The sequence below is a fragment of the Bactrocera oleae genome, chromosome 3, assembly GCF_042242935.1.
Source record: "Bactrocera oleae isolate idBacOlea1 chromosome 3, idBacOlea1, whole genome shotgun sequence".
Classification (NCBI taxonomy): Eukaryota; Metazoa; Arthropoda; class Insecta; order Diptera; family Tephritidae; genus Bactrocera; species Bactrocera oleae.
In genome coordinates this window covers 70,459,134-70,481,682 of record NC_091537.1, presented here as the reverse complement: position 1 = coordinate 70,481,682, position 22,549 = coordinate 70,459,134, and the positions used below count along the sequence as shown (strand labels likewise).

General features: G+C 35.0%; 2 protein-coding genes across 2 annotated transcripts; both read right to left on the bottom strand.

Moving 5' to 3' along the window:
* Positions 1-2,634: 2,634 nt before the first annotated feature.
* Positions 2,635-18,158, bottom strand: Schip1 (Schwannomin interacting protein 1). The gene is made up of 9 exons (XM_036361868.2): positions 17,658-18,158; positions 17,266-17,590; positions 15,302-16,422; positions 14,020-14,773; positions 13,861-13,949; positions 4,922-5,036; positions 4,467-4,855; positions 4,131-4,405; positions 2,635-2,945 (listed from the first exon to the last, which is right to left on the bottom strand). Exons 1-9 carry the CDS (start codon positions 18,156-18,158, stop codon positions 2,885-2,887), a joined length of 3,630 nt encoding a protein of 1,209 aa, XP_036217761.2. The 3' UTR covers positions 2,635-2,884.
* A 2,834-nt stretch (positions 18,159-20,992) lies between these two features.
* Positions 20,993-21,789, bottom strand: LOC106616951 (active regulator of SIRT1). Its single transcript, XM_014233890.3, has 3 exons — positions 21,593-21,789; positions 21,247-21,476; positions 20,993-21,193 (listed from the first exon to the last, which is right to left on the bottom strand). The coding sequence occupies exons 1-3, from the start codon at positions 21,657-21,659 to the stop codon at positions 21,071-21,073; spliced, it is 420 nt and encodes a 139-aa protein (XP_014089365.1). The 5' UTR covers positions 21,660-21,789; the 3' UTR covers positions 20,993-21,070.
* Positions 21,790-22,549: the final 760 nt, after the last annotated feature.

Sequence of the window (22,549 nt, the reverse complement as noted above, 5' to 3'; positions counted from 1 at the left end):
TTATTTATCGAGGGACATAAAACATTAGCCTAATTATGTATGTTCCGAATACTTAGACTTGATTGGCGACTGAAATTTTAACCAATTCAAACTATTATTTTAATATCGAATGTAATGTCAAATGTAACTTTTGAGTCGATTGTTATTACAAGTTTATTTCTACATGTTTAGGTCTTGAAACCAAATGAAATAATGCCGAAAAAAGCCTCTCATTATTACTACGTTACTATGTATATGGAAGGTATGTTCTAACAGTTTTCTTGGGGTGGGAACACTCAATTTGTTTTAAGTAACATAAGACGATTTATCTTTAACTGACTGCCATTTTACGAGTATTTGACTCTTTCTGTACATTAGGCATCTTGCCTTTCTCAAAAACCGAAGAAGTTCAATTCCATGCAGAGCTCATCAAGTACTTTGTTAGTGAAAGAAATAATGGCCGTCAGTCATTTCAGTATTTGTTAGCTTGTTGAGCCGGAAACTATGTTCTCTTGTCAAAATTTTTACATGTGAAAGCAACAACTAAGTAATCCAGTTAAATTCAGTACAAGAGATCAAGCGGATACTTCATTAAAGTGATATCAATGCTGCTTTTCTGCCTTCATTAGATTATACTAGTTTACAGGATTTATCACAATTGTCAGTTCGATTTACCAATTCCCAAATTTTTATTATTTAAAATTGCTCAACCACTCGCAGAGAATGTACCAATATGGCAACTACTTCGTTAATCATTCGCAAAAGCAACCGGCTTTTTATATCAAATAGTTCTTTAGTATAAAATGGTAATTTTTTATACCCTGAACTTTTTATACTCTCGCAACCTGTTGCTACAGAGTATAATAGTTTTGTTCACCTAACGGTTGTTTGTATCACCTAAAACTAATCGAGTTAGATATAGGGTTATATATATATAAATGATCAGGATGAAGAGACGAGTTGAAATCCGGGTGACTGTCTGTCCATCCGTCCGTCTGTCCGTCCGTGAAAGCTGTAACTTGAGTAAAAATTGGGATATCTTTATGAAACTTGGTAGACATGTTTCTTGGTACCGTGAGACGGTTGGTATTGCAGATGGGCGTAATCGGACCACCGCCACGCCCACAAAACGCCATTAATCAAAAACAAATAAATTGTACTAACTAAGCTCCGCAATAAGATACGAGACTGTTATTTGGTACACATAATCACATTAGGGAGGGGCACCTGCAGTTAACATTTTCCCTCTAATAGGTTTAATGTGCATATCTCCGAAACTGCTAATGCTATAATAACAAAATTCACTGGAAGCAAATGCTTTTAGCACTTCTATTGACAGTGTAAAAATAGTTGAAATCGGCTGGCAACTCCGCCCACTCCACATATAACGGTACTGTTAAAAACTACTAAAAGCGCGATAAATCAAGCACTAAACACGCCAGAGACATTAAATTTTATCTCTGGGATGGTATGAGATGACTTTATAGGAACCGCGTTCAAAATTAGACAGTGGGCGTGGCACAGCCCACTTTTAGGTGAAAGCCCATATCTTGGGATCTGCTTAACCGATTTCGGTGCATAACGTTTTTTTCATATTTCTATGTTATAGTGCGAAAATGGGCGAAATAGGACTACAACCACGCCTATTTTCCATACAACACCATTTTCAATTCCATCTGATTCTTTCCATTTCCACTATGCAAATCAAGCGAAAATGATTGTACCGGGGTAATAATGCGTTTAAAGTATGCCAACTTGTGACAAAAAATTGTAGAAGTCGAACCAAAACTGTTCAAGCCCCTAGGTACTAAATATGTGGACTCCAGTGCCTATAGTTGACCTTCTACCGAAAATATCAGCCAATCCACAAAGAAATCTCAAACGAGTATACCATTTGACTTTGCAAGAGTATAAAATGTTCGGTTACATCCGAACTTAGCCCTTCCTTACTTGTTATACAATAATTTTGCCACGAAGTTTGTAACAGCCACAAGAAGTTGTTCAGATCGGTTAACGTTTTTTATTGATTTTTTCTAAAATTGCATTAAATAATCTTCTTGCAAATTTTGTGTTTCTTATATACTTTTTTATTTATTTTCTTATTATCGTATTGTGAAATTAAGTGAACTATGTATGTTTATATGTTTGTAGGTATGTAGTACGTATGCTTACATAACATTAATGCAGGTTCTAGTATGTATAGTATGCAATATTTTATTTAAGTTTTTATTTTAAGTTTCATTAATTTATATCTGTTTGAATTTGCTTGTAACTGTTGTTGTTGTTTTAGTAGTTGAGAAATTCCTTTAAGATTCAGTAACAAGAAGTTAGTAAAGATATGTAGCGTATGTTTGTATGTATATTTTTTGAGTATTTAAATACATAACTGTTATACATATATAAACGTAGTTTGGGGGTGAAAAAGTTTTCAAATAATTTATGTAAATAACTGTATGTAAATATATATTTGTTCTAATGTTATGTATGCCGTTGTGTGAGTTAGCTTATATACGCGTGTATATACTGCTGTCATGTGGTCTTTGGGCGTATAGTTATGTATGTATGTATGCGTATAATTTTTATTAAATTCAAATATCAACTCTGAACCTCGAACTTTTTTCAATATTTTTTGTTTTTCAAATATAATACAATAAATTTTGAGAGTATTTATTTGCCTTTTATTTATTTATATATTTATATAAGTATTTTATGTATGCATGTATGTTTTTATGTGTGTATTTAACTATAAGTATGTAATTAAATATAACTTTAATTTATTTATCATTTGCTTTGCTTCATCTTCTTAGGTTTCAATCCATTGCTTTCCAAGACCACACTAGTACGAGTATTGTAGTATACAATTGTGAATAATTATTCGTATATATGTATGTATGTAGGTATGGCTTTAGTTATGATTGTAGGGATTTTGGTTTTTATACCGTTGTGCAAGATGCTCATTAGCTCCACTGTAAGGAAAAATATTGCCAAAGCATATTTAAGTAAAAGCAAAAAAAATTTGTAAGTTTAGGAATATAACTGGAAATAGGTAATGAATATTAAGGCAGTCTCGAAACGCTATTTTCAAAGTCGGTGAGAAAAAATTTTTTTCTGACTTGTAAGTCTATATACATATATCCTTTTAAAGAACCCCCAGCGACGGTCAAAGCACTATAGCACAGATCTTGTCGTTCCTGTAGCGTCCATATAACTGAATGAGGCACCGGTTTGTATCCGATGGCATTCCTCAAACCTATTTTAAAAATGTTGTACACCACTACAAAGGGACCGGCTAACGATCCAAAGAACATATAAAGAGCGTAACTACGAAATAGTTACACTATGTATGCAAATACATAAGACTGAATGATGGCAACGGCTGATTCTAGAACTAGCAGAGCAATTTGACCTATTAATAAAAAGGATACAATTATATAAGAGAGTGAGGGGCAGCATCCAGCTTAGAAGTATAGCGACATAAGAAGAGTGGAAGTTCCCATATTATACCTATACTTGTATATATGTCCGTCAAGTTATTTTAACGAACCCAAAGTTTCATAATATATGCTTTCGACGTCTTTTGGCTACCTTCAATAAGAGGGAGTGCATTGCTAACTCGTTTCTTGGGAAGAAAAGGACGTCTGCAAAAGTTCACACCGATATCTCAAAGACTGAGGGTCTAGTTTGCGTATATACAGACAAGCGGGCATGGATAATTGGCTCAAATCGTGAGGCTGATCATTTACATATAACGTACCCTGTTCACAGTATAAAAATTCGTTGGAGCATAAGCATAAAGGAGAGAGCTTGCTTTAATGTAGACAAAACTAATTAGTTTTCGGATCTATTTGTGAGTCAGTTGAATAAAAGAGGACGAAATAAGCAAAGGCTACTACTACTACTACTTCAATGTTACGACTTAGATCTAGTATTCATTATTGAACCATCTTAATCTTCGTTACCTCCCTTCAGAATAAATATTTTCACTTTTAGTGCTCAGTTTTCGAAGTCGGAAACGAAGTTTTTTCGACCGGACATCGAAGCTTGGTAATACTGAACTTGTGCCCAAATTTGATTTTAAACTCATATATTTCTTCAAAGTAAACTGTTTCCAGTTATATACCGTTTACTATGGCAATTTACCACCCACTTACATATATCTCGTAAGCTCTTCAATATCCACCAGCATGGAGTCTTGTGAGACATGTAGATCATCCCGTTCCATTAGATTATGCACTAGTGACTCATTCAGCTCTTCAATATGTGTATGCAGACTATTGACGAGTATTTGGAGTTGCGCTATATTCATATCGGTTAGCATTTGTCGTGAGACACGACGTTTATCGGCGGTCATTTGCACGCCCACTTTGCGCAGCGAAACACGAATGATATCGGTAATCGGTGACACGCGGCGATTTTGTCGCTCAATCTATAAAGAAAGTGACTCTCAATGCATAATGTAATTAAAATTAAACTAGACTCCAACTTACCTCCATTTGCATGTGGGCCATCTCTTTAGCTTGCGCCAAAGCCATGCGCGCTTCAATCTGCAGTTTGGCTTGCTTGGTGAAGAAGTCACACTCCAAATCTTCACTGCTGAATGCAGACAATGGCGTTTGGAAACTCTGTTGTTTACTTTGTGAGCGTTGCATTTGTTGTTGTGTTTGATATTTGTTGGCCGCAGCTGTGGAGCTGAGTGACGAAATCGAGGCGTGTCCACTACCAGCATATGGGTAAGTGGGTTTTTCGGCCAAGGATATATTAAGTGCACTCAAATTATCCACTTGTCTAGCTTTGGATAACTTCGGGCACGTCTCTGAGTCTGAGCTGTGGCTTTCTGTGTCCGACGAGGGATCATTTAAGCGACCCAACTGTGCGTCTGTAATGTAATTTAATATTTTTTGGTTAATAAAAAGTGTTACAGTAATTTGTGGAATCTCTTTACTTGCTAATCTTGACTGTATGCCCGTCTTCCAAGCATTTCGTTCCTTTGATTCCTGATTGGGTTCCTCCGAACCCATGGCCAAACGTCGACGTATTTCTTCTCGATCACTGCGACGCTGCAAGAGAAATTAAATTAAGATTAGTTCGATCCAATAAACGACAACAAAGTTAAAAATACTCTTGAATTTTAAGCAGAAGTTTGGATTATTTTATTTTCCTGAATAAATTAAGATATATCAATCTTCCCCCAGTATTATTCTTTTATGGCACTTAAAATTCCGGTCCGTAGAACGTTGGAATGAATATAGCATTCAAAAGAGAACTGCATGATACCAAAGTAACCACATCATTTTTGTACGAAGTGATTGAAATAAAAGCCGTTATATTTTTCGAAAGTTCTTGACCCGCCATTAATCGGCGTTCATTGCGATTAGGTAGACCAGACCATATTGGAATCGGGCGAAACAACAGTGTTTTTTGGGTTTTCTCTCAACGAAATTATTGTTGTACCACCTTATAGTGGTAAAAAGACATCGAATTTATCATAGTAAAAATAGGAATCGACCAAGTATAATCTAAAAATCTCGTATATTAAATTTTATACGAATGCCGGTCCTTTATAGACAGGACATTTCGCACTAGTACCTTAAACTTGCTCTGATATCATTATGTTTACTTTTAACCTTTATTCAATTGCTCAAATTGCATTAATTATATGGAAAATTAAAGGGTTGAACTTAATATTACCACGTGCTGGTGTTCACGAGGTCAAAGTATTTAAGAATCTGTCACTCTTGACCTAGATTGTGCCGACGATGAACGATCGGAATAAAGTGCTTGTATGGAAAACTTTTACATTTGACGAGATTTCTTCAAAAAATTTGGCACGGATTATTATCCAAGGCATTGCTACAATATTCGAAAAAAAATTCCAGATCGGACGACTCTAGCATATATCTGCTATATGAGCTAAACGATCGAACTCAAAACCTTGTATGGTAAACTTTTTTTATTTGACAATGTATCTTCACGAAATTTGCCATAGATTGTAGTCCAAGACATCGCACCAATCTCCAAACATATTGTTCAGATCGAATAATATAGCAAATGTTAAGGTTTTTTTTTTTGTAAATAAAATTCAAGGATTTCATGTATTCTCCCTGTCCAGATTTTGTGTTTTAAGTTAGTTTAGTTTTAAGTAAGAATTCTTATTCTCAATATCTACAAAAAAGAACAAATAGCAGGGCAGAAAAAAATAAGAGAATATACTAAAATCTTTCCGAGAATATGAAAGCAAGTTGCATTTCTTTAAATATACTATGAGCTTAGCTACGAAAATTGTTTTGTTGTTATGTAGCGATTCGGGGTTTCATCAAACAACTAATTTTTCAAATAGCGGCAACTAATGGAAGCACAGCAATCAGATGTTTTTTGTTTACAAACAGGTGGAAAAATTTAAATTTGTAATTTCAACTCCCAAGTTATAAAGAATATATTTTAAAATATTTCACTACACTTTCATATTTATGTTTTCTCACTTCACTTTTGCATAATTTTTTCTAACTTCTTATGTCATAGAAGTCACAAAAATTCAGCAATTTCGAAAAATCTACACAATTCTTTCGCTCAACCTACACTATAGCGCTTGCATTCAGCTACATTTGGATCGGTTACACGGCCAAATTTATCCAACACATCGAATAGAAATTCTGGCTCAATGTGCGTGGTAAGCTGTGACAATTCTATGAATTTTGTGGCCGTTGTTGTTGTGGGTCTGTAAACGCGCGGAAACATCCATGCGGCGCCATCAACCACATCACTGTCAGTTTGTGCACATTTGTGATATTTTTTAAAACCGTTAAATTTGCACTTAAGACCAAAAATTATTTTTTCCAACATTTTTGCAAAAATTAAAAGAACAAACACGAATTAATTAAAAGAAAACATAAAAATAAGGAGCTTTCAATAATATTTTGCTTGCAAGGATCTTTCTGGTGTTCACGCACACATTTGTTCGAATACTGATTTATTCATTTACTTGTACACATGCCGATGCCGCAAAGACCCCCTGCCAAAAAATAGGTACTTACACACGCATACATACATATGTACATATGTACCTGGTGTTGCACTCATATATGTAACTAAGTAAGTGTATGTGTCTAGGCAGAAGAAGGCTCTTCTGAAATCTACCCTGATCTTATGCAGACGGTACACATACATACATACAAAAACAATATAAAGATATATAGACGAGTATGTATGCAGGTAGGTCGCCTCCAGGGGTGCGCCTGGAACAGATGTTATTCTTTGTTACAATATTTGAATCAAGATCGCGCAGCGATTGCCTTCGTTTCATTAAGTTTCTTGACGCTAACAGTAAAAAGGAAGCACTCGATGTTCTCAAGATGTTCTAGTGTATATATACATATGTACAGACATATATATACGCTTGGATATGCATCTGTTATCGAGGGTAGTTAAGTAGTTTAAACTAGGGATTTATTCAAATATACATATTTATGTATATATATAAGGTTATAATATGCATACAAATATATGTATGTATGTATGTTATGTAACGGTAATTAAAAATAAATTTTTTACGGTTGTTTCGAAACTAAAAGAGAGACTTAATTTTGATCGGTCAGTTTGTATGGAAGCTATATGCTGTAGTGGTCCGATATCGGCGATTCCGTCAAATGAGCAGCTTCTTGGGTAAAAAAGGACTTGTGCAAAGTTTTAGATCGATATCTCAAAAATTGAAAGACGAATTGACGTATATACAGACAGACGGACATAACTAAATTATCTCAGCTCGTCACCCTGATAATTTATATATACATTTTATAGGCTTTCCGACGTTTCCTTCTGGGTAATACACATTTTTGGCCAAATTAAGAGCATAAAAAAGTTATGAAGTTCAGAGAAAGCTGTTCCCAAATTGTAGGAATACAGTAAAAGTCTGACTCATTCCGAGAGGTTTTTTTTGTTTTCTGTTTTTTTTTTTTTGTATAAAAAAACATAAACATTAGATCACCAGTCGTCGAAATTATGATAATCATATCCTTATTCATACGAGATTAGACTAAAAGAATGGAAGAAAGAAAGATACCCTCGCCTCATTATGACTTAGTGGAAGTTTCCTTGAGGCCTTTCGGTCTAAAACGTTGAGTTCAGTTAGAAAGCTAATATCCATGCAAGCTCAGCGAACACTCGAAAACCGGCATTACTTGTGCAAACGCAAATTTTTTCTGACCTAGGAATAGTGGAAATTCTCTGGAAATTCTTCTTGCGCTCAGTAAAACACACCCTCCTTTAGTAATAAGAATTGTAAATGGCTAATGTTCGATTGGTAGCTATGCCGTAAGGTTATAGATTTTGCCTAATCTTCACCGTCGAAATTGTCTGAAAGATGGTGAGAAGGAATTGTTACCCTTCTTGGTAAAGATTTTAGTGCCTTGGGTTTAATTTTTCCAGACAAATAGCTGGTACCGAAATTTGCTATTTCAGCAAATCAGCGGGTAAAAAACTTGTCATTGTAGGGCAGAAATTTGTTTCAAAAGGTTATGGCCGCCTTGGAAATCTACACCAATTTCCAGAAAATATATTTTTCAGACGGTTTAATGTAACTAGAGCACCGCTTAGTTAACTACATCTAATCAACGTACAAAATATAATTATTATAAAATATAAAATAATAAAAACGTATAAAATTTCATAAAATTTTTAACCAATTTTCAAAATTAATAAATCATCATTGTGTAATTATTTTGTGATAATTATAAATTAAGAGGAAATCTCAAAACAGTCTATTTTGTATCTGACACCTGATATCAAATTTGTGTACGTGTTTTGAGTATATGGACAAGTTTTCCTCTTTACCTTGATGAAATGTACATAATTACGTACATGCGGTAGTAAATAAATATAAATTTTCTTATGTACATACATACGCTTACTACTACTGCTTTTCTACACACAAACATACAGACTTGTTCGGTTAGTAGCAGAGTTTTCGTTCAGCTTGACTTCCCAATTCAATGTCGGCTTAACCCAAAAACGACAAACATACTTCTGTTCATTCATATACATATACATAACATAAATATGTACATCTGATTTGCCGAACGAAAGTTGCAAATATTTCACCGTTGCGAATTGAAACGGAAATTACAAAAATATATTCAGTTGTCTTTTTCTTCAAAATTGCTAAGAAAATAGCTCTAAAAGTGGCATCAAAAAAAAACCAAATGTTACCGTTATCAGCTACTTACTACTAGCTTTACTATTGAAAATGAATGTGAGGTAAAAAACGAGAGCTTTTGTTGTTGTGTAGCGTTGTACTCTAATAACCTTATTTCAGATTTTTTTATTTGTATAGGGTATCCAGGGTTTAATATGCTGTATCGATCGAAAATTTTGTACACGACATTTGCTCTCCATTAAGCAACGGTTCCATCTCCGAAAAAATTGTTCAGATCGAGTCACTATAGCATATATCTGTTATACCTACAAACTAACCGATTAAAATCAAGTTCATTAAGGAATCTATTGTGCTTGTGAAGGGTATTATAGCTTTTGGTTTTTATATCCTGAACAGGGTATATTAAGTTTGCCACGATGTTTGTAACACCAATAAGGAAACGTCGGAGGTTCTATGAAATATTGTATATACATAAATGATAAGCATGATGAGCTTAGTTGATTTAGCCATGTCCGTCTGTCTGGCTTTATGTCCGTTCTCCATCTGTATATGCGCGAAATAGTCTCTCAGTTTTTGAGATATCGATCTTAAATTTAGCTTTTGACCGTTTTCAACCAAGAAGCTGCTCAATAGACGGAATGTCCGACATCGGACCTCTATAGCATATAGCTACCATACATACTGAAAAATCGGAATCAAGTACTTGTATGGAAAACTTTTTCATTTGACGAGATATCTTCATGAAATTTGGAACGCATCATTATCTAAGGCAATAACGGAATCTCCGAAGAAATTGATGATATTACATCCAAGTAATTGCAATTACATTCGCAAATTTACATTGCCTTCGATTTGACCACACTTTGAAGATGGCAACCGTTCTTACAACTAAGTAAATAACTTTAATTAATAGCTTTTTTCCATCATCTTGTTTCTGTCTTGCTTCTGTCATTATCTGTAAAATATTAAATAAGTTTACACTTAAGTTTATTACACAAATACCGAGAACATTTCTTTTACATTTGGGTTTTTATTCTTATCTTTAGTAATAGTTCAAAGCTTTGTAAAGATCGCTAATGTCGGTCGATTACGAACTTTCTATCCCTGTAAGCCATATGAACACTGGCGACGGACCAAGAGGATAATTAGCTCTATTAAAAACTATTATTATTGTCAAGCGATAAATATATTTTTATATTTCTTGGTTGTTTGCTGGGAATACGAAAGTATAGCTATATGTATATAGTGATACTACGGTAAACTAAAAAACTATTAAAAATGCTACAGTAGTCACAATGAAGTGAGCAATCGCCGAAATAAGCCCGGGACTTGCGGCTAGATACGAGGCAATAGTTTTCCATCATGACAAACCTCGGCCTGGAAAGCTTTGTATCATCCGCCTTATAGCCCAGGCCTTGCCCCTTCTAACTAATATTTGTTTCCGTCGATGGTTCACTGGAATACGGTTCATATCAGAACAGGGTATTAAAAATTGGCTTGATTTATTCTTGGTCATCAAGCTGGTAAAACCTACAAATTTCCAAAAATATGGGAAAATATTATAGCTTCAGATAGGCAATACTTTGAACAATACTATTGTACATGTTTTTCTAAAAGAAAAGTTCAAATTAAAAAAAAGCGGAAGCGAATATACATAGTTGTAGACCCAATATGTATGAAACCTTATATCTATCTCGATTAATTTTAGGTGTTTAAAACACACTTCAAGTGAATCAAACTAATTATATATATACATACATATGTACATAAATGATTAGCGTAACAAGCTGAGTTGATTTAGTCATATCCGTATGTTTATATATACGCGAGATATATACAGTTTTTAAGATATCGATTAGAAATTTTCCAAACGTGCTTTTCTCCCAAAGAAGCTGCTCGGACCGTCGATATCACACCACTATAGCATATATTTACACAGCTGATTACAAACTGAACGAACTTTCTTGTATGAAAAACTTTGTGGTTTGACGAGATATCTTCACGAACTTTGGGGTGGATTATTTTCCAGGCCAACGCTACTATATCTGAAGAAACTTTTCAGATTGGAATACTATAGTATATAGCTGCGATGCAAACTGAACGAAAGTAAGGTTTTTTCTTATAATTATTTATTTCATAAATCTGTAAAATTCACGGAAAATATCAAATAATTTTTCCATTATTTACTTTGTGCAGTATTTTGTAACTTTTTGTTTTAAAGCATATTGTTTTTGCTTTCGTAATTAATTTCAATTTTATTTTCCACCTCTTCTTTGTTATATTTTTGTATTTTGAATTTTGTTTTGCATTCACTACCTTCTCAGACCAATTATCCGCCGCTGTGTTATTTACAATGGATGTGAACAATTCAACGGTGTCGACACTTTCGTTTTCGTCATAACACAGGGTGTACAAATCGAACACAAAACGCGAATCCTTTTTATAGTGGCGCCGCTTTTGTGGCACTGGTAGTGAGCTAAAATCATTATCGCCATCGAAATCCATGACTGAGCAGCGTGGTCAACAAGGTTTCCGCGCAGTAAATGAATGCCTTAATAAAATATTATTTTTTCACTTTCAATTGCGCGTTAAAAAAAACAGTTATTTCGCTTGCTTTTCACACAACGGAAGAGTTGACTTTTACTTATTTAACTTGTTTTTAATAAAATGCGCTAAAACACTTGTTTCAAAATAATTTTTTTTCCACATATTTGTTGTTTTTGTTTTTCTCTTTGTTTGCATATATTATTCTTATTTTATTTTAAACTTCTTTCCACAGTTAGGCTAGAGCGCCGTTATGATTCACGCCAACAACGTAGTCGAACTGTCTAAGACGCTTCGACGTTGGAGCATACAGAGCACGCGGTTAAAGCGACCGACCCACTAAGCCGACGTCTTGTACCCAAAGTTAACACTGTCGTGGGGTTGCGAAAGTTAAGCTGCCATGCCACAAGCATGCGCCAAACCACAATACACCAGCTGAATAGCTAGAGAGCAACTGTTGCAGCAGTAATAAATTTAGCAGAAGCAACACGGCACTCGAAACAATAACAACAAAGAGCCATAAACCGATTCAGTCAACGTAGTAGCTGAAGCAATAATTTTTGCTTAACTTTATGTGTGTGTGTATTAAATTTGGAGTCAGCGGTGGCAGTGAATCGTTGCGAATGGTTTAGTTGATCGTCTAACTAACTGAGCGCCAGTTTGCCCACTTTGCTGACTAACGACCTTCAGAGTTAAGGCCACATAAGCGGCATTGATTGATTTCTATAAGTACAAGACTATTTTTTATGCCCGCAAAGCTTAATACCAAACGGGTTCCGAAAGTTCTAAGTGAAAGAATGCCAGAATTTGTAACAGAACAATAAGGAGGCCTCCACTGTATAAGAAAAGTTTTGTTCTACTTGATTTTTGAAATAAGAAAGAGCTTTTGCTCTGGTAATGTAGTTTTTACTACGCCAAACTCACTTTGATGGCTATAACGCCAATTAAGAAGGAACAAACCTAATGATTGGAATATACATCCCTCCAAAGTACGAGTGATATCTGGTTTTCTCTTTGAAAATATCAACTTCTTTGATATTTGCTTTCTAGCTAATAATGTATTGTCTTATGGTATATGGTGAATATTTGCGTCGTAAGCAACCTCGAGATCTACTCTGTAAGGCAGTGGGAAAGTAAAATGAGATACGATTACCGCCTATAACTAATTTGTCCGAATGTGAATTTGTACTATTTCAAATGATGTTTACGAATTTCCTAGGGTTTGAGCCTTTCTAAAAACGTGGTTGTAATCAGCGGATGTTCAGCTAAAAGATTATCTGGTGGAATCAGAAGAACCTAGATCTTTCCCTGCAAGGTTTTCTGAAAGTAGAAATTCATATCAGTAGGCTGGAATTCAGAATCTGGACAGAGTCTACCGAACTGCACCGTACAATAGACAGCACATATCATTAAAAAAATCTTAAATCTAAATGGCCCTTAACCTTATTAATTTAAAGAAAAAAAAATCATGCAGTTCTCTTAACAAAGTCGTAAACTAACTTAACTAATATAAATTTTTCTAAGGTCTGCCCTTCATAAATTTAGGATAACACTTTTTCTCCTGCTTATCAAAACATTTCCGAGCCGCAACATACTGGGTTAGGTTAGGTTAGATTAAATGGGCAATCCTAATAGGGATCTCACTTAGACAGCTTGTGGTACTCTTATAAATCGAGAAAGCTCTTTGAACCGATCACAAATTGATTGCGGCGGCTAATGTCGCCGAAGATATGATGGCCGAGATAGATGGATCTACGAAAAAGTGTCTGGATGTTTCCATATAACCTTCCTCCATACAACTTTGACAATTTGCGTCCGATTGCATTTTTAGCCTTACATCATGAATACCTATTGGACAATGTCCAGTAAGAATTCCTACGATTTCGACAAGATAAACTTTGCTAAGGGCAAGCAGTGCGGTAGATCTGCTACGTTCACTCTAGGTCAGAAGGATTTCGCAGTCGCACACTGGTCGTCGACCAACGCCTGCTAAGCGCAAGCAGGGTCTATGGGTGCTAGAGCACAAGATGACAACGGAGATCCAACTCGTTTGAAGTGAGCGGATTATGGGTGGCCCCTCTTGCTAGCTCATCGGTTTTGCAGTTTCCAGCTATTTCGCTATGACCAGGCATCCAAACGAGTCTGATGATGAAGCAGCTTCATACTATACTTCATACTATACCACTCACCTTTTTCTCAATCTCTTTAGCCAGTTTAAGATGCTGCTGCAAGGTTTCCATATCAAAATCTCCACCAATTTTATAAGCATCAAATAAATCTGTAAATAAATGACAGTTTATGACTTTAATACTTCGCATGATAGCACTTCGCTCTAAGAGCTCTATTACCCAAAGCACTTGGTGAAGCCAAATCAGTGCTTGCGCACTTGCCACCATGATTTTTCACCGAATTCTTTAAATATTCCGCCCAGGCGGACATTTTCGTATAGCGGCTGTTGCTCAAAATTAGCTCCTTGTTGCTAATCAATTGTTGATATTGATGCATTTCGGCTTCCTCGCGACGGCGATTCGCATTTTCTTCGCTATTTCTCGAGCTACCACCCATATTGGTGCGCTTCGAACTGAAAAAACGACTGGTGAAACCCGTTTTCGAGTGATTACGTCCAATCTTGCTGCCACCTGACGCTTTAGTGGGTTTTTCTGGTTTCTCATGACTTTGTCCCGCCGATTTGCGCGTGTTGCGTACGTTTTGCTGACAACGCTTGTACTCAATGGCTACGGGCGGTAGCTGACGCTCATCATAAGATGCTTTTTGGTATTTGGGTCGCATTTGTGCGCTACTTGTATTGCTAACGGTACTTACATCCGTAACATCATCTCGCTCTCTTGGGCTACCGCATTCCCTTTCTTTGGCGTGGCATGCATTTATTTCTTCCGAATCACCGCAACGTCCATACGACCAGTCGACCGCATTATTGTCCTCCATAAAGTCCATTGTTGGATCTTGTTCTCCACTCTTGCTAGCAGTTTCTAATTTCGCTTCAGCTTCGGTGGTTTCATCTTCCTTATTTTGTTGTAATGCCGTAACATATTTATCGGAGTCAATAAGATCTTTTGCGCTCGAGAGCATCGCATCTGATACCTAGAAGAATGTAGAGTTTTTAGGGGTTTGTTTATTATTATGATAGGTGGTTAAGAAAGAGAAAACGAGAAGAGAGAAAGCTGCACTGGCCGGCTCTGAAGCGAATTAGTCAGTCGATATCTCTGAAATAACGACCAGCAAATAGCAGTAGAAGCTTTTATGGGCTGTCGTTTGAAATATCTCAGCGAGAACGTGGTTAAAATTAACTCTTTAGAGTTATCAGTAAAATAGGATTTTGAGTAAAATACTGATATAGGAACAAATTTTCCTGTCAAGTCAAAGGAATCTAAAATAATTAGGGGACGTTTTTTATACAAAATTATTAGTGTTTGTAGTCATATTTTAAAGCGTGTTCCCTTATATTTCCAAATTTTCATTTGTTATAAAGTTTAAATACAATATATTGGAAAATCTACAACAGATTTCCTGTCAATTTTCTAATATCCATTACTTATAAGGGAATTGAAAAAAGTCTATAGAAAAGCTCTCAGCCCAATTAATACTTCTAGAAATCTTAACGTTCATTACCTTTTCAATCGGTTTTGGCTGTCCGACCTCATTATCGTCTTCGTTGGCTTCATCATTGGTTTCGACCAAGCGCCTGTAGCCGCTGACCAGTAGGCCAAATTCTCTTTCCACCTCCTGCTCGAAATTCCCAATTATATCCACTGGTGTTATGCCAAAGCTCACACCGTCATCTTTACCGATATCATTAGAACGCACTGGCGTTGTGGCATTACTACGGCGCTCACTGGATACGTACGTTTGTCCATCTTTTCTTTTCAATTCTCGTTTTTCCACCGCATTGTCGAGGCGCGCAATTTGGTTAAAATCTTCAAAAGCCGAAGGCGTTTCGGTGCGTTTACGCAGTGGTTGTGGGCTCACACCGCGCAACAAGTCCGGGCGATTCTCCTTTTTCGAAAGCTGTTCTACACGTAAACTAGAATTCTTCAATAAAATGTCTGGCGTGGTGCCATACACCTGCTGTCTCTCATCGGATATTTGTGCGACTAATCGACACTTCTGATCACAACGAAACGCAAAATGATCCGCAGAGTTTATAATATAGGCATCAGAGTAATTATCGGGTACATTTAAAGTGAGCAACTGTCGTAAGTTGTCGTGCAATTCATTTGCAATCAATGCGCCCAATTTGCTGTGTTGCTCTTGTTGATGCTGTTGTTGCTTCTGGAGCTCCGCGCTGGTCGTTTTGTGTGTGATGGTGCTATTGCTGTTAGCATCAGTGTAAGCTGTTAGATTGGGTTGTAGCTGTTGTTGTTGCCGCTGCCATTGCTGTTGTGCAATGTCGGTAGACAGCTGACTCTCGACTTGCGCTCTTTTATGGCTGCTGTTGCTATTGTTGCTGCTGTTGCTATTGTTATTGTAGATATTCAGTTTGGTATTTAATTCTGCTTGTTGTTCCTCGCTGGGCAGCTCTTCACAACTGTCGGCGCTCAATTCCATTTCACACTCGGACATGTCACTGTCATACGAATCGGATGGTGTGCAACCGATGAAATGTTCGGAGAGTGTGTGCGCTAAATGTTGAAATCCAGGATAATTTGGATTGATTATACCACGCGGAAAGTAGGAGCGTTGTGGTGTGCTCAAAGACACGCTCGATGAAGTTGGTGATGTTAGATATTCATCTAAAATTGTAAAATGGAACAAATGGAAAATCATTATTTTACACAAAATTGTATAGTGGGTCCTATGGAAGGCTTAACTACTATACATACATGTATACATAATCATTTCATGAACATTGTTCAGTGAGGCATTTGGCATTGTATTCTATCAGTGATCAAATGGGCAGGACTATGCAATAATGCCTCATAGGTCCCAGTTAGCTAGCGCAAAATTTGATACATTCGCCAGCTTTACCAATAAACGAAAACTAAGTATTGTAAGTTTGAAGTATCAAAATTGCCCACATTCATATATGAACCATTTTTTTTTTAGTAAAAATGTTGAGCCAAATTCATAAAAAAATCCTTGAAGTTACTGTGGTCGACATCGGCCAGATTTTAAAATTTAATTCGCTCAGTTTAAAACCTTTGACCGAGTAATTAAACTATGCAGTAAGTACGTCGTATCAGATCTATAAACAAAACAAAGCAAGGCTTCAACAAAATTTTCCTAAAATCACATGAATTCGAACATTTATATTTGGAATTCTGTTACAGAAGTTGACGTGGCTGAGGAGTTTCGAATCAGATGTTACAAAATACCAAAATTCACCATAAACAATGAATAAGTAAGCTCCCGAAGTGTACTCGTACACTCAGACAACAAATGAGTTAAAATGGATTAGAATAGGAATTGGAGACAGCAAGGTCGGTATGGGCTGATTCATTTAGGTAAAAATTTGTAAGTTAATGTTGCCCGACAGCGACATAAAATCATCACCAAATAGTATTGTAAGAGACCTTGGTCGGATATATGTATGTAGAAATATAATACCTATTTTTTAATATATATTACAACCATACCTAATTCATCGTTATGCTGTTGGACGTCTGATTTATGGTCGCGATCATTACACAAATCCAGCATAGATTCATCATTATAATAATTTTCCGAATCCTGCACATTTCCGGCGAAACACTTCCCTGTCGACGCTATTGGCCTTACTTGTTGCTGATGATTTGAATTTGGTTCATTAACGGTAACGCTTAAACCCTTTTTCATCTCGTTGCTACAATCGATGTGGCAATCGCTTTGACTCACATCCGTTTCAACGCCAGTGCTGTAATTATCACACTGCTTCTCCACAGGGTTCGTAACGGTCTTTGATTTGCCGAATTTTGTTGTACGCTGAAACAAAAATACAGTTTTCAAAATATATAAAATATTTAATTAAAACGGTATATCGATAACTAACATTGACTTTTTCGTAATCATCCAAAGCGATTGCGGCACGATTCACATACACCTCCTGGAATCCCTTATAGGCACTATTGCTATTACCACCGTAATTCTCTAGATAATTTTGTGTTTGTAGATTCGTTTGTTGGTAGTACTCTTCGTATCTGCTGCCGACCAATGCCGGATTGGTATGCGTATATTCATATGGCACTGCCAAGGACGAGCTCAGTGCACGTTGCACAAACTCATCGGCCGAAGAGGTATACGCTGAGGTGTCATTAAACGGAGCACTGGGTAAGTAATCGAAGAAACCAGAAGACGTGGCATTCACTTCATTCACCGGCCAGTTGATATTCTTATTTAACTCTTTACGTTCCGGTTGTAGAGGGCGTAAGGACTCCTCCGGCGATGTGGTTGTTTTTAGTTGTTGTTGTTGTTGTGGTGCTGTTGGATTGTTAGTATTGTGCGTAAATTGTGCAGCATTTCCAGCTGTTAACGTGATGTCGGGAACTCGCATAACGCTCGTGATCTGCGGAAATTTATTTTTTAAGTAGCTAAAATTAGATCAGGCAGGAATTTAGAATTACTTGTATTAGCAAGGAGGTTGTTTCAATATTAATTTAATAATTGTGATTATTTATTCATGTATATTTAAATCTATTTATTTATTTTTAAAATTATTTGATTTTAAATTTTTTTTGTGTGTTTTTATTACTTTGAGACTTCTTCCAAGCGGAAGTCTGTGCTATAACTCGGTGTGTAGAGATAAACCTCCAACGCAACTATCGCAATAAAAGTTTTGTTATACAACGATAGTCGTGCCGCCTGACGCGATCTCTGCCTATGAGGTCAAATCGCTACTAGTGCAGGAGTGTATAGGACGGCTGAACAGCCGCAACCAAGTGCACCTTATTTGGGTGCTAGGGAGAGACATTGGCAACAACTTCAAGGCATGCCAGGTTGCAAATGGGGGGTTACGACCCCAGAAAGTGTAAAAATGTAATCAATCTCCCGAGAAACAAATTCCGGCTCCTTGTCGTGTTCTACATTGGCCATTGCAGGCTTAAAAAGCATCTATACCAAATGGGCTCAGCCTCTTGTGCAAACTACCGGTTCTGTGACATGGAGCTGGAAACCCTAGAACACCTGCCAATAGACTGCACAGCAGTCTGCAGACGCAGAATTAGGGCCCTTGGATTCATGTTTCCAAATAGGGATCACATCGCTTCATTAGCAACTAACAGTATATTGGAGTTTATCAATGTGCTGGGGCTAAGTGAGTCGTTGTGACTTAGGGAAGGGCACAATAGACCATATGCAAGGATGACATAATGCGAGACTCTCTCATGTTCCCGAATTGTTCTTTTTTTCTCTTTCCCTGATTATTAAGGTTAGGGAATTTTAAACAGCCGATATCAAAAAAGGGGGGATGCCAGAAATAAATCCGCAAAAAATAGCTAACAAAAGCAGTGTGAAACGAAATTTTAAGGAACGTGCAGCTAAAGTTTTTTTGCTAATTTAATTTAAAACGTTAATCATAAAACCATGATATTTTATTATGACTTGTATTGTTTCTTTGTTAAAATTTTTTTTTTTTATATATAATTTTTTTATGTTATATGATGTTTTAAAAATATTTTAATATGAATGCACGTATTTAGGGATATATATGCGTTATGTCGGCCTACTCGGGAACCAAGCACTTAAAAATAATAACGAAATGCAAAATACCCAAAAGTTATTTTTAAAATACCCAATCTAAAATCTAATTATTAATCCAAAATTTGGTAAATAAAATATGTTTACTCCAGATTGTAACTTTATTCATTTAAAATTATTATATTTAAGCAACACTTGAATTAGTTTACATACATACACCTATTTCTGATTCAAATACTCACCAAAAATTTACTTTTGTGTCATAATGGTATGACAAAGAATGATAAATTTGTATATGCACGAATAAGGTACGCGCCTATATGTAAGTAATATGTATGTACATTAGGGTAGAGCGAAAATAAATTTTTTTTTGTTTAGCCTGGGGGTAAAATCTGTATTTTTTTTAACATCTAGAGGCGGTGCACTCAGTGTTAAAGTAAATTTGTGAGTTAAAATTTTTATTTCGTAAAAAAAATTTGGTAAGTGTTCTAGAAGCTGTGGAGAGTCCTGTTACTGGCCAATTAAAATTTATCAACTTCAAAAAAAATAAAGGGCTTCGCCTCTAGATTTAAAAAAAATTTTTTTTTGTCACAAATTTTTCCTTTTTTCTATAAGATTTTACCCTCAGGTTAAGCAAAAAAAAACAAAAAAAATTCGATCCACCCTAATGTACTTGTGTACAAGCAAATTTTTATCCAGCATTATTTTTTCCTAAAGGACTCGCAAAGAAACACCTTATACTTGTATATATAATATAATAAACAACCAGTTTTAAAAATGAATAACTTCATTGATTTAATTTTTCGCAGAAAGTAATTTGAGACCTCAAGTAATTCACTTAGACATATATATGTATGTACATATTTAACTGCAACTGAAAGTCCATGTATTCAAATCGATTTTACAAACGAAAACCTACTAGTGGTCAACAGCACTCAACGTTAAAAATGAAAGAAAATTTCTTGTAAACTAACTTACAATATTATATATCTGATGTTTATAATACATACTCGTACATATACTGCGGTTAAAATCTTATTTTCAACAAACTTTCAAAAAAATCAATGCTGTTGCAAAGATAATAATTAAGTTTAATTAAATTCATAATTATATGTAACTTACTTTCGGTTATTTACAAAAATATTATATTTAGCAAACACTTCAAATAATTTTACAATATTTTCCTCAAAAAATCAATAAATTATAGTTTTGATTCACTATCCTTGCTGTATGTAAAGTTGGCAATCTTTTCAGCGAGACATACCGTTTTTTGTATAACAACGAGCGTTTTTATTTGTTGCCGCACACAAATTATTTTATGCAAGCTTTATTTCCATATTATTTGAATATCACATGCTGCACGTTAAATTTTGCAATCGAATTTATTATATATTTTTACAACTCACACCCTTTGTGAATAATTGATTTTTACTTTCGATTTCGATCGGCGCACTAAATGACAACCAGACCAACTACCGCTCCGGACTATGATGTTTAGCTATTTGCAATTGGTTGAAGTCACTGGTTGGGCTTTAAATCCTCAATTTCTCTATGCGCATGTGCATCACAGTGACATTTGTGACAAGTGTGCAAATCGCATGCAGATGTTTGTCTCAAGGGAAAAGTCCTTGTATAATTGTCAGTATTGTCCTAAAATTCAACTAAATGTTGTTGAAATAAAAAATTAATTGATTTTAGTTACAGCGTTTATTAACCAGAATTTTAATTATATACTAAATATAAATATTTTCACTAAATTAACTGTCACTATTAACTAGTTGGAAAATATTCTTTTTCGAAAGCCAAAAAGTCTTCCTCTGTGAAAATTGATTTCAGCACTTTAGGTTTCTTTGCTGTCTTTATTGTTTTGCCTTTGTTGTTTCGCTTTATAATCTGCAATGTCATTAATGAAAAACCAATTACACTAATTATTAATGACTTCTCACCTTATTAGCATCATTGGGCGTTATTGTATTTTGTGATAGCGCCAATAAGCGCTTCAGGTTTATATTTGTTTTATTTTTGTCGGGCAGCAACTCCTTGCGCACATCTTCTATATTCTTTTTCTCCTTAGTTATATACTCTAAAGTGTGATGTTGCTGATTGTTTGTATGCTTCCTGTTGGATTTGCTTAGGTGAGCATTCTTTGCAACAGTTTTTGCTGTTTTCTGTTTACCTGCAAAATGTTTTATAGCTTATTGTAGTCAGTTTTGATTAGCAAGTCAAAGTCGACGGTGAAGTCGTGATAAGTTTAATCTAGAAATCATAACACGCCTTTGTCTTATTACACACATTTTTCATTATTAGATGGTGTTTCATCTAGTATATCCAAACTTTGTTTTAATAATTTAAGCGACATTTCTTATAATAATTTTGTTTTGATATATTTCTATTGCTGCTTGCAAGCAATTTGATTTGTTTACATTTATTTTGATTCGCAACCTGTCTCAACAGGGCTGCTTCAAACACGTGTGCATTTTTCAACAATTTAATAGTCCACCACGAACAGGGATGAGTTTTCTTAAAAATTTCGTTTATATTAAGCCAATTATATGCCAATTCCTCATGATCGCCGCCTATCTCTTACCATATATATTCTAGGGTATATAATTATTTCTAATAAATTATTTGGAACTATTAATATAACGGTGACAAGATTTTTGAATATCACTTGATTACAAAATGTGAAATATTGTGTGAATTAGATTTGTTAAATAATTTGGAATTAAAAATTGTATTTATAAATTTAATAGTAAAAATTTTAAATTTAATTTGTATATCAGAAATGTGAATTATTGAATGAATTAAATATGTTAAAAAATTTGGGATTAAAAATTAAAATGGTATTGTTTCATTTAATAGTAAAAATTGAAAGTATATTTTTTAACCGGAAAATAAGAATTTTAAATTGATTAAATATAAATGTTTACCGATTTGTGCTTTAGAATATTGAAGATCTACTTAAACAATTTCTTAATTCTTAACCAATTTCTTTTTTAAATTTTTAAGTAAGTAAAAATTGTAATTCAAATCTTGATTAAATTATTTTATTTCATGCATTATTTGCAGCCCTAATAGATATTTAATCAACATACATAAGATAGCTTCAAAATAATATACACATTTCATTTTATATTGGTTAAGACTTGAATAAAATACGTCAAAATATACATTGATGTTATAGCCATTCAAATAAAATTATGTACAGAAATATTTATAAATATGAGGCAACTCTTTTGCAGGTAAAAA

What these genes read in the sequence shown, in the direction of transcription:
- Schip1 (XM_036361868.2), bottom strand. Translation starts at nt 18,158, where the DNA reads ATGCGAGTTCCCGACATCACGTTAACAGCTGGAAATGCTGCACAATTT. An exon ending in ATGATTACGAAAAAGTCAAT is followed by an intron (nt 17,591 to 17,657) that starts GTTAGTTATCGA and finishes TTTTTGTTTCAG; the next exon opens with CGTACAACAAAATTCGGCAA. An exon ending in TGGCCCACATGCAAATGGAG is followed by an intron (nt 4,406 to 4,466) that starts GTAAGTTGGAGT and finishes CTTTCTTTATAG; the next exon opens with ATTGAGCGACAAAATCGCCG.
- LOC106616951 (XM_014233890.3), bottom strand. Translation starts at nt 21,659, where the DNA reads ATGTCGCTTAAATTATTAAAACAAAGTTTGGATATACTAGATGAAACA. An exon ending in ACCATCTAATAATGAAAAAT is followed by an intron (nt 21,477 to 21,592) that starts GTGTGTAATAAG and finishes AACATTTTGCAG; the next exon opens with GTAAACAGAAAACAGCAAAA. An exon ending in CGCCCAATGATGCTAATAAG is followed by an intron (nt 21,194 to 21,246) that starts GTGAGAAGTCAT and finishes ATGACATTGCAG; the next exon opens with ATTATAAAGCGAAACAACAA.